We start from the raw sequence: 12,570 nt of genomic DNA on the forward strand, positions 1-12,570 counted from the left end.
AAAATATTTCCAGGAATTTCATGACCGTGGGAACCCTGTGGTGATATTGTATTCTTCCATATCGCCCACCCCTAGTCGTACGTACCAGATGTACTCGGTGTGCAGCGTAGTCCAGCGCTGGGCAGACGACTGGCCCATGGGGCCGTCCTTGGGCCGGTGCTTCCTGACGTGCTGCGCCAGCCAGTTGCCCGTGCCGTTGCGCATGACGAACGCGTCCAGGAAGACCAGCTGGCTCTCCGGGCCGTAGAACCAGTTGTAGTTGGAGTCGGCGATGCCCACCGTCCGCTGGAAGCCCGGCAGCAGCGTGGCGTAGTAGAACCAGAAGTGTTCCCGTAGCCAGTTGTTGTGCACGTTGTCGATGTTGAAGTGCCGCCGGGCCAGGAAGACGTACTGCGTGACAGACTTGGCCGTGTAGCTCCCGTAGGCCACGCCCTCGTTGAGGGAGCCGTCGGCCACGTGGTTCAACAGGAACATGGTTTTCTCCATGTAGTTCACCGCCACCTACAATTACAATTTAGGCATTTAGCAGACGCTCTTAATCCAGAGGTAATACATCAATACAATAAACAAGGCATCAATACATCAACATTAATACATCAAATGCATAGAAATATCAATCTAGAGAAAAATAGCGTATGTAGACCGAGCACCTAATCAGTAAAAAAAAGCTTTATATGAACTAAAAAAGAAAAAGGCTATCTAGCTTTCATGTATGGTCGTCGGGGTAGGTGAGTGCTACGGTAAGTGCTATGGGCTTAGGTGGTTGCCTGGCTCCAGCCCATAGACCCGCCCACTCTCTGAGCGGACTGGTTCTCTTGGTCTGGTGTTGTCATATGACGCTTAACTTGATATGGTATCTTGGCATACCAGCCAATGAAATCAATGCAAGACGGAGGAGGGGGTGGGTCTAACTTTTGAAAATCAACAGAAACAGTTGAGGGGGGAGCTCAGCCAAAGCTCTTAATTGCTCCCTTTGAACTTCAAAGGGGGGTTGTGCACACCTCTCTCCCTCGTTAGCAAAGACAACAACCTGTTTGATGCCTGTCATAGAGGGGAGGGGGAGGGGGGAATGTTTTTGTGTGCACACAAGTCAAACACAACCCCTCCCACCAGAACTCTTGTGATTGGGAATTTCAAATTTCAAATCCCCTCCCCTTTGAAATCTCTTGTCAATGGGACAATACGGGTGGAAGCTAGGGAGTGAGTCTGTTGTTCTAAGTGCGACAGGGAGTTTATTCTACAGTTTTGGGGCCAGGAGGGCGAATTGTCTAGGACAAGTGGATGTTTGTCCTGGGTTTTTTAGCGAGGGTTCACCTGTTTCCAGATCATTGACTCTGGGTGGTCGTGGCTCCCGGCCACTATGGCTCCGGTCAGGATGGCTAGAACGTTGGTGGTCTGGTGGTTGTGCAGGTACTGCCTCCCCCAGCCCCGGTGCTTGGACAACTCGTACAGCTCCGCCGTCTCGGATCGGATCCTCTCCAGGTAGACGCCCCGTCGCTTCTCGTCCAGACGAGAGTGGATGAAGTCGTAAGCGGTGGCAAAACCGGTGAGGGAATGCGCCGCGGGCACCTCGTCGTTAGGAGCCATGGTCACCTTTATAGGGATGCAAAATTATCGATTCATGCATTAATTGATAGTTGATAACCTTATCGATCGATTAATCAATGAATTGATAAGTGGCGTTTTTAGGAACCAAAGGAAAAGCTCTTGTCGAAAACATAATTGCCTTGATGTATATTACATTAACGAGCATCAACGAGATTCAGCTGGACACACACACACACACACACACACACACACACACACACTGCAGACAGTAGAGTCTGCAGTGCTCTACTGTGATTATTCACATTTGATATCGCACACACATACCTCTAACTTTCACTAATTTATTAACTGCGGTCGCAGTTTAGTATGTGAAATGGCACATTATGTCTCCGTCTGCCTGTCTGGAGGACGTGTACACTTACAGTCTATGGGTTTGCCGCTCTGACATCACGCTCTGACATCACTGTGATGGTGATGTCACGGGAACCAGTCTAACAGAATGGGTTTGCTGCTCTGACATCACAGTGATGTCAGAGAACAGATTCCCTTTTGTGCCCATATATGGAGTTCCCTGATGTCACAATATTAAGCCCATATCTAGCAGGACTTCATATGGAGGCAACATCGGCCACATACCACACTAACAGAATCCTTATATGGCCAAGACTGCCCATATTTGTGTGGCTGGTTCTACAGACAGTGATCTCCATGTATGGGCATAAAAGGGATTGTATGATGTCAGATGTCATAGACATCATAGGACTTTCACATAACTGAGTAAGCATGTTTGGGCTCTCACAGCATATCTCCATATACAGTACATGGATCTCCATATGGGTACCAGGGGTCTCCATATATGGGTAACTGGTCCGATATACATCACTGGCCAGATGGCCAAAGAGGTCGCTTGTCGCCCTGAGGTGTCTTACTAGTTGTTAACAGCCCTAGTTACCTTCCAGTCTGGGTAGGCTGCCATCCTGTCCATGAACTTCATGAGAAAGCGCAGGGCGCCAGAGTCCTCTGGGCACAGCATGCAGTAGAGTGCCAGGGGCGGCAGGTTGTTGCCATAAATCTCGTTCCACTTGCCAGTGAACTCCTGGTGTTTCGCGGGCGGCATGTAAACGGCCGCGTTGGATAACATGGTCAGCACAGCCGTCCGGATGACTTTAAATATGTGGCTGTGGGTGTTGGAGGACCTCTGCCTCAGCAGCGGCACGTCCGCTTGGTTAAAGTACAGGTTGGGGTGGGACTTTGTGGGCTGGGGGGGTCTCTGCTGCGGCTCCGTGGTTTTGTCTGGAGGGAGCTTAAGTCGCAGCATTAAGTCCTCTGTGAAGATGTCTCTATCTGAAGAAGTGGCGTTGAACACCCCGGGGAAAGAAGAGGTGTTGAACACCCCGGGGAAAGCAGCGCCTGCTGCAAACACTGACAGCAGCATCACAGGGTAGACTGTCCAAAGTGTCCAGTTATGATTATTAGACATTATGAGGTGTTTTTTTAAATGCATGTTCCTGACAGGTTATTATCACAGCATTTTATCGTGCAGTTGTTTCTGCATTTTTAACCTCATAGCCTATGTGACATCTGGAGATAATAGTCTGTGTGATGATAATAATAGTCTGTATGATGCAAAAACTAGACAGTCCATAATAGAATATAGTAAGAGAAAAGAGAAAAAATATACTGTAGCCTAGATATACAGTTATCAGATGTGACATCTGGAGATAATAGTCTGTGTCTGTAACTCTGTATGATGCAAAATACAGACAGTCCGTAATAGAATGTAATAAGAGAAAAATTTAAAGGAGAAAAATATTCCCGATGGTGTAGTAGGCCTATATTGGTTGGCAGTAGTAGTCCATAAGGAAGTGATATGAATATTTTTTTTTATAATGATGCAAAAATTCAGCCAGGGGAATACAAGACAAAAAAAAGTCTCCTATAAAGATGACAGTATACAGTCCATTAATCCATATTGGATATTTCAATATGATGCAAAATCAGCCAGTCCACAATAGTAGACCACATAGCAGTCACAAAAAAGAAAGGAAAAAAAGACAGTTTTCCCCACCCCTGTCATATCATAAAAAGATGACTAATCCATATCCTCTTAAAAGAGTATCATCATAACAGTTTACCAGCAATTGATTGTTTGTGTGCTGCAGTGCACCTGAGTAAAAGGTAGACACAGATCATGGTGCATCTTCCGGAGGGATGAGAATAACGACATTTATGAAGAATTCATCAGATAATCATTAGCGTGCTGCTGCATGCTGCCATCCTCACAGTATAGGCTAATGTGTATTTAGCCTCCCTGCTGTGAGCAGCAGCTCTACACTCTCACGGATCTCCTCCTGCCCAAAACATGTACTGTATCTCCTCCTTGGACAAACATCAGTCCATCATGAGCCCCATGCACTCAGTGTCCTATCCGATGACTCCTGCATCATCCATGGACATCAGTGTCCAATCAATCACTGCCACCCAGAAGCTCCGTGTTGTCCCCATCATCATGCATGGACATCATCATCATCATCCACGGTGAACATAACGCATCATCTCCACCGCGGTTACTGCGTTAGAAGTCCCTCTAGCTGCAGACGCTCTGACAGCGATCCGCTGATCAATTCTAATATCGGTCTTATAACTCTAATCGGGAAATTAATCGTTTTCCATCGCTGATCGATCGGTGCTTATGGGTCCTTATGAGAATGGCTCGCTCTAAAGCCCCCCCCCATGCAGCTGTTACAGCTGTGAAGTCACTCCTCAAGTATATTCCTATGAGACATTATTCATTATTAGCCTATAAATAATCCAGCAGATCTGCAGAAAGAAATCATTGAACGATAATAATCCTCCTCAGTCCAAACCGTTGGAGATGCTCTGTGCGTAAAAATCCTTGAGTGATCCGTGTCTTAACGCAGCCGTTGTGTCTCCTCAAAGACACAACTACTACTACATCCCCGTGTTCCACCGCGTTATGTCCGCACGGCAGTCTGAAGAGGAGTGAAGTGTGTCCCCTCCTCTCCACTGTCTGTGATTGTTTTCCTGTTGTTACACCGTATGAACCGTAGAGGGAGCTGTGGCTTCAGAAGACGTCATACTACAGCGAGTGCACAAGGATTGATTGATTGCTTGAAGAATTTATTTGAAGGTTGCATAGGAAAAATAAGTACAGTTTTATGACAGCACAAATCACTGGTACAAGGTCAACTAAAAGGAGAGCCTAAGCTTCACGGCTTATTTAAACAGGAACCACTTGTATCTCAGTATGACATTGAAAGGCAGCCAGTTCCTTTCATGGAGACTGATAGAGGGGGAGAGATATTTTAAAAATGATGAATAGGCTAATAATACATTGAAATCATCTCAGTAAATGTGTGGACATGTGGACATGCTAAAGTAAAGTTATTTTAGTCTAATGGGCTGTTGGGCTTTTGGGCTGTTGGGCTGTGTGTGTGTGTGTGTGTGTGTGTGTGTGTGTGTGTGTGTGTGTGTGTGTGTGTGTGTGTGTGTGTGTGTGTGTGTGTGTGTGTGTGTGTGTGTGTGTGTGTGTGTGTGTGCGTGCGTGCGTGCGTGCGTGCGTGCGTGCGTGCGAGAGAGCGAGCGAGCGAGCGAGCGAGCGAGAGAGAGAGAGAGAGAGAGAGAGCAAGGAGAGAATAAACAGACTTAATTGTTAACACAATGATACAAGAACTCAAGTAAGAAGAAGGGAGCCAAAAAGTCAATTTGATCTATTTTATCCAGCTTTGTTTTTTAGTCATTATTCTGACAGTTTATATTTAATGCAAGACACTCATGTCTCATTAATTTCTTCAGAACAACCAACCCTACGAAGTGAACTTCCATAGGCCGTGTATTTCTGAGTTCTCCATGACAACAATCAGATATTCTGAACTGGCCTCTGAAGGCTTTGCCAGTTCGAATTTATATTCACCCAGAGCACACGTCTTCTTATTATTTCCCTTTAATTGTGGAGGATGCGGAACACCAACCTCCACTCGGGGATAGCCATGATGAGGGATAGCTCTAGCCTCTATAAACCAGAGTTAATTCACATCCATGCACCACAATGCACATGCTATCCCATAGGGAGCAGTGGAGCACAGTTGTTGCACCACTTCTTCTGATGCAAACACACACACACACACACGCACACGCACGCACGCACGCACGCACGCACACACACACGCATGCACACACGCAGTGGTGTAAAGTAACTAAGTACATTTACTTAAGTAGGCCTACTGTACTTAATAATGCATGCAGGGCGGAATTAGGACGATGCCCTCTCATAATCAGAGTTATTACAGGGGGCTTCCAAATCTTCCAATCTTGTATTATATTAACCACTTGAACCCTAGTGTCCATATTCTGAGAACTGTAGCCAAAAATAGAAAATCTACAAGCTCACAACGTCTCACGCTCACAACACCAGAGGCAGCTCCACTAATCATCATCAACGTAGATTAAACAAGGCTCTAACTCGTTCTCCTGCTATACCATCAACATGTGGAACGCCCTTCCACAAGCCTTAAGAGAGCAAATCCCTAGCCTCATTCAAAATTCGTATGAAAAGTCACCTTCAGACAGCTGCTACCCGTGACTTGTAAATAGACTAAGCCCCCATGCTCCCCCCCCTTTTCTTTTTTTTCTGCCGATATTATGCTTTTGAAACTGATATTATCCTAGATAAAGTACTATGTTCTATCCGTCTGTCTTTCAATGTTATATGAGATACTTAAAGTGTGGTTCCTGTGGAAATAAGCCTCGGCTTTCTAGGATCTCCTTTTAGTTGACCTTGTACCAGTGATTTGTACTGTCATGAAACTGTACTTTTTTCTATTGCAAACTTATAATAAATTCTTCAATCAATCAAAAAAACGTTGCGATGCATTGTGAACTTGTAGATCGGCTATGTTCGGCAAAGAGGTTTGGTGTAGAGGGGAAAAGGAGCAGACTAAGTACAGAGTGAGAGGTGAGAGTTTATTAAGTATTAAATACACTGATGACTGTGCTGTCAAACAATGAAACTACCAGTATATGGGTTCTATGAAAACGCTAGACTGTCAAACCAACAGTCTCCTCCTCAGCGTTGATTGACAGGTGTCAGTGGGTGCCCGCATCATGATGACTTTGCGTCTCCTGCTAATCATATTGTGTGCAGTACTGGCTGCAGTTAACCAGTGGCGTCAGTTCAGCAAAAGCTAGGGTATGGCAAAGATGGGAGTCCTCATGGAAAAGAGGCATTACATTTTGTATAACACGGTTTTATTGTGAAAATAGCAGATCTACATGCTCAGCGCGTGGCGTTGTGAGCATGTAGATCAGCTATTTTCACAATGTCTGAAAAAAAAAGAGTTTTTACAGTTTTTTACACAGGTTTCTTCGGTTTCTTGGGCTGGATATGGCAGTCTGGAACGGTTGTTCAAATGCAGCTAAACTTGGCATGTTAGCAAACATGCCACAATTAACAATAATGCATTGCACCTGTGCAGCTGACCTGCAGAACCTCGGAATATACCATTCTGTCAAGATGGGGAGAATACAAGTGTGGAGAATATATTACCAGTAAGACTCCCTAATCGGGAGATAAGCGACCGTAGGTCACTTATCTCCACAAATAGGGCAAAAATGTGTTTTGCCAAAATCTTCCTGATCCATGTTGATGACATGAGTGTAGACATACTGTGTAGTGATTTTCGTGATTTTAGGGCAAAATCTGTAGGAGCAGTGTCCAAAAATGTGTTTTTAAAAATCGGCCTGGAGGTGGCGCTATATGGGAGAGATTCATGTTGATGGGATGAGTGTAGACATACTGTGTACCGATTTGCGTGATTTTAGGGCAAAAATTGTAGGAGCAGTGTCCAAAAATGTGTTTTGCAAGAATCGGCCTCATGGTGGCGCTAGAAGAGGGCCATGTGAGAAATGAGGGGTGGGGTCTCCGCACCGGCAAGGCGGACGAATAGGTACCGGCCCCGGCTGTCCCGGTCGCTCCTAGCCGGAGTTACGGCATTTTATGTGAGCTGCAGTGTAGGGGGTCCTCCACTGGGGTGCCACCACTTTTGCATCCATTCTGGAGCACCAGGAGTCGGTGGTCCCCGGGAATTCCCCGTGAGCAGCCCCGTTGGGGTGGTCATTTGGTCAGTTTAGCACATTTGGTCATTTTTTACATCTGGGGGTCCCCCAGGGACCTGGGGGTCCCTGGAGCTCCGGGGGTCCTTGGAGGTTGTAGTTTGGCAGGCAAGGAACGTGTGTGCAAAATGTGGCATGGATCGGGGCAACGGTTGCGGAGATATGAGCAGGGCAAGAGTGTGACGTGTGAGGTGTGACAGACAGACTGACGGACTTACATTTGGTCATTTTTTACATCTGGGGGTCCCCAGGTCCCTGGAGCTCCGGGGGTCCTTGGAGGTTGTAGTTTGGCAGGCAAGGAACGTGTGTGCAAAATGTGGCATGGATCGGGGCAACGGTTGCGGAGATATGAGCAGGGCAAGAGTGTGACGTGTGAGGTGTGACAGACAGAGGGACTGACACTACTTACACTTTGTGCAGGGTTTGATAGTAAATGCGACCTACGGTCGCAATAATACCTTGTTAAAGTGACCATTTTGTTAAATTTTGCACTTTATTTTACTGTAATTTAACAACATAATAACCAGCACAGATAGACAAAGAGACATTCATTTATTTATATTTAAAATTAACTTTTATTTTTCCCCCTGGACCCAGGGTATGGCAGCTGCATACCCCTGCCAAACCCAATTGACGCCCCTGCAGTTAACCACTAAAACACTTGAATCACTTGAATCAGTTAACCACAGACATTAAAGGAGTAGTTCACCCCAAAATGACTTTTTCTCTATTGATTACTCACGCCATGGAGATTTGAGCTCAATAATATTTATTTTGTTTTTTTGTCGCATTCCTAAGACAAAAATGTGATAATAGCAAATTTCCCCCATTGATTCCGGATGGAGACCCAAATGCATCTGGGTCAGGCATGTACTGCATCTCTTCACAGCAACACACATCAAAGAGCCTATAAGGAAAAGTAATCTGTGTTCTCCAAGGTGTACATTATTCAAATGGAACAAGTTCCTCCCTTTACACCGTCGATTCTGTACAGTACAGTAACGGTGCCTTCGTAAATGCGCACCAAGTGTGCGCTCAGTGTAGTGAGTGCAGTGCCCGCGGTGACGTTGTAGAGTGCATTCAGTGTGGCATTTAAGAGGCAGCGACCAGTTAAGAGGCAGCTGTGCGCTTTTTCAGTCAGAAAACTTTCTGAAAAGCAGCAGTTGCTAACGTAACGTTTCTATTGCTAGGTACGGTAATTTAATTCATAACATTGGCCTACCTGCTGTTAGTTTACACGTTGATGCGTGTGTAACAATAAAGCCCAAAAGACCAATAAAGCAGCAAATGGTGCATTTTGTTATCATTTCCTACACCATTGTTCACAGCTGGGAAGCGCGAGACACCGCCATGAAAAGCAATCAAAACACCGCACTGACCCACCACACCGCCAAACCCCATCTTCTGAGTAGGGTCGTTCAGTGCGTGCACTGAGCACACCCGGTGCGCCGCGCACTGGATTTCCGAACGACAACGCACCAAAGTGCACCGAATAAACGAACGACAACATGGCACACCAGTGCGTTGAGTGCGCATTTCTGAACGCACCCTAAATCTGCTCTGTCTGCAGCTGATGATGTGATGATGAGAGTCCGTAAATACGACCACATAACACCCATCCTCTTCACACTGCACTGGCTCCCCGTCTCAGCCAGGATTGACTACAAGATCCTACTCATCACTCACAACTGCATAAATGGACTTGCCCCCCCCTACCTACGGTCACTAATTACCAAGCCTCCACAAACCTCCACACGGACCCTCAGATCAGCAAACAAATTCTTCCTGGAAGTCCCTGATACCAAGTTACGCACTATGGGGGACCGGGCCTTCTGCTCGGCAGCACCACGCCTGTGGAACAGCCTCCCCATAGAGCTGAGAGCACCACAGACCCTAGACTCTTTTAAAGCTGGCCTAAAAACCTTTTTATTCAGGAAGGCCTTTTCTAGTTTATAGTTTTAAGTTATCTTTGTATTTTGTTTCTGTCCTTTAAAATCTGCATATTATCTTCATATAACATTATATTATTGATTCTGATTATTGATTATTGAATGCACCTGCTAATGTTATATTATTGACTTTGATAATCTTTTATTCTTTTAGTATGTGTTCTCCTTGCAATGTATGTAGCACTCTGAGATTCATTGAATGAAAAGTGCAATACAAATAAAATGTATTATTATTATTATTATTATTATTACCCTTATTATCCTCCTGTCCTGTGAAGAAGCAACAGAGCAGGAGATGTGTTTCCCTGTGTCACTCACTGCTGCCTCCGAGGTGAAAGCTGTCGTGTCCCCGAAAAAGGCACAGAGAGATGAGAAGAAAGTGCTTGTGTACTGCAGCCCTGGTCTGTCCCTATTCACCAGCCCATGCTGACATATGGGAGAGCCTTGCATGAGAGCATTACAGAAATCCACATGACTATTTGGCCCATAATTAAAATCTTGGTAACAAAATAAAAACTTAAAGCCATACTGTGTAAGATGCCCAACTAGTGGTCATTAGCCCTATAGCAAACCGCGGTCGCGTCCGCGTCTTTCGGACGTTTTTCGTACCTTCAGACCCCCGCGTCTGCCTCCACCTCGCTGAGATCTATCTTTTAAGGGGTCCCTTGTTCCTGTGCGTTCAGTAATTCCAGAGATACGGACTCCTTCACCCTGCCTGGTAGGCGAAATTACCTAGAGAAGGGATGGTACAAACGGGCGACAACAAATATGGCTGCCATAGCGACCCCACTTCAAGATGCGCTGTGATTGGCCGGCAGTTGTATAACCCTCGCTGTGATTGGCCGGTAGTGTGATGACGCAATTTTGGCGCGAGATCCGGTCCACGGCAAGGATCTCAGTTTACATACAGAGAAGGCTTTACAGGCTGAAATTCACGGCGCGGATCTTCTAAAACTTTTGTGATTTAATAGTTAGGAGAATTTTAAGATTTGTTTTATAAAAAAAGTTACATAGTACAACTTTAAATAACAAATGGAATTGTAAGTTCATGAACAGTTCACAGTGAAAATGTGTGTGTTCTTTTCTTTCGTGCATGCATTCACAGTGAAGAAAAATGCACAATGAAAAATATTTCTGTCTTGAAGATGACAGAACAGGTCAGCTATATCCATATATGGAGTCTGTGAGGTCAGATGTAGATGTCAGCTCCATATATGGAGATCTAGGTGATGATCCAGTCGTCTCCATGTATGGATGCACAATGAAAAATGCTTCTGTCTTGAAGGTAGAATCTGAGAGGTCTGCATCCTGCTATCCGATGTCATTGCTATAATGTATACCCTTCTGCTGAGTTGGTCGAGTCTGACATCACATTGAAGTCAGAGCGTGCCAGTCAACAATGTGATGTCAGAACAGGTCAGCTATAGACATGGAGGGGTGACGGACTGACTGAGTCACTGATGGACAGGATCTACCGCAGTTCTCATAGTAAACTGCGACCTGCGGTTGCAAAACTATTATTATTAATTCATGAATTTGTTTATTTGTATATTCTGTGTGTGGATAACAGGGACGTGGCATATTAGCATATATGAGGGGTTGTTCCTGCAGCAGGCGTGGCATAGTGGTATATCAATAGATCCTGGCATTGTAAATGACCGTATACAGATATGGCAAAGTTTGAGATCCCATAAAGTCCATGTAGGAACATTTTACAGGTGGGGAACATTGTTAACATGTAGTTTTATTGATCAGAGATTCGTGTTATTGAGAATTAAACCACACTTTGGATGTGTGGAGTGCAACTTTAAGCAATTAGAAATTGGATTATTCAAAGGGGCTCTGCCCTCAATGCCCTCAATGTCCTCAATGCCCTCAATTTACAAATATTGAACCAATGAAAAGTATTAAAAGGCGCTTCTGACTATACGGTACCTCCACTGGTGGCAGAGATATTTACTATGCTTGCAGAGATTTACAGAAAAATACAATCAATACGTAACATTTTTGGCTGAGTCTGGAGCTGCAATATTCCTATAGGTGGTTCTGGCCTGGGTAAAGAGATTACATTAAAGACTGTCCATGAGTGTACTGTATACTAAATGAAAGACCATTTTGCTCTCTACAGTACTTAAAGTAGTTGATGTGGTTATCACATGATGATCATTGATCAGCCATAAGCAGAGAGAGAGAGAGAGAGAGAGAGAGAGAGAGAGAGAGTACATTATGTTTGTGTGATGCATCAATGTATGCGCTGCAACTAGAGAGGCTGTGGGATAAACGTGAATTGGAGAATGCTTTAAAGATAGAAGATTTTAAGATGTTCTAGTGGAGGAGGATTATTTGTTAAAGATGCAGTACCATGATGTTTTCACCCCTAAAACATGATGAAAAACAAAAACAAAAAGTGTACAGAAAGAAGAAAAAAAATGTTTTTATGTGGCCAGTTCATTAACTCATACAGTGCCATCCGGCCACAAGGGGTGCTAGAGTGCCAGAAATTTCTCCATAGACCTTCTTTATAGCTTTCGTCGACCCTCTCCCAACTGGCTTGTGTTTTCACTCCAGTCAATGCTATGGGTGTCGAGAGGAGGAAGCTAGCTGACACGTAGCCAAAATGCTAACCCATTTAGAAGCCCGATCTAAAGCTATTTCAGCCGCAAAAAACTTTCTCTTTGGGTCTGGGGACACAATCCGGAGAAAATCCTGTCTAAAGATGTGATTTATTATTGGAGTGGGCGGCGCGATTTGGCCGTTAGCGCGAATACGGCCCGTGGATGGCCGAGTCTAAGTCCCGGCCAAGGATGGACGTCTAGACCGGGGCTTCGTTGAGGCCTCCGATAAAATAATTCATTTTATTAAATATCCCGGACATGTTCGGGATAGGCACCCTGGAATACGTCGCGCCGCCTACAATGAACATTCGGTGAACATTGGGGGG

At 45.1% G+C, this 12,570-nt stretch overlaps 1 protein-coding gene across 1 annotated transcript in view; it reads right to left on the reverse strand.

The window, feature by feature from the left end:
• The window catches only part of LOC308306630 (dermatan-sulfate epimerase-like protein), a gene marked incomplete at both ends in the record, with an annotated part of 76,716 nt that overhangs the window by 7,706 nt on the left and 56,440 nt on the right, over positions 1 to 12,570 (reverse strand). The window contains 3 exons of the mRNA XM_080751671.1: positions 86 to 501; positions 1,315 to 1,593; positions 2,501 to 2,994. Of these exons, the coding sequence (XP_080607797.1) occupies positions 86 to 501; positions 1,315 to 1,593; positions 2,501 to 2,994 (1,189 nt within the window). The remainder of the gene's footprint in view (positions 1 to 85; positions 502 to 1,314; positions 1,594 to 2,500; positions 2,995 to 12,570) is intronic.

This window comes from Nannobrachium achirus (genome assembly GCF_963921795.1).
Source record: "Nannobrachium achirus genome assembly, chromosome: 21".
Classification (NCBI taxonomy): Eukaryota; Metazoa; Chordata; class Actinopteri; order Myctophiformes; family Myctophidae; genus Nannobrachium; species Nannobrachium achirus.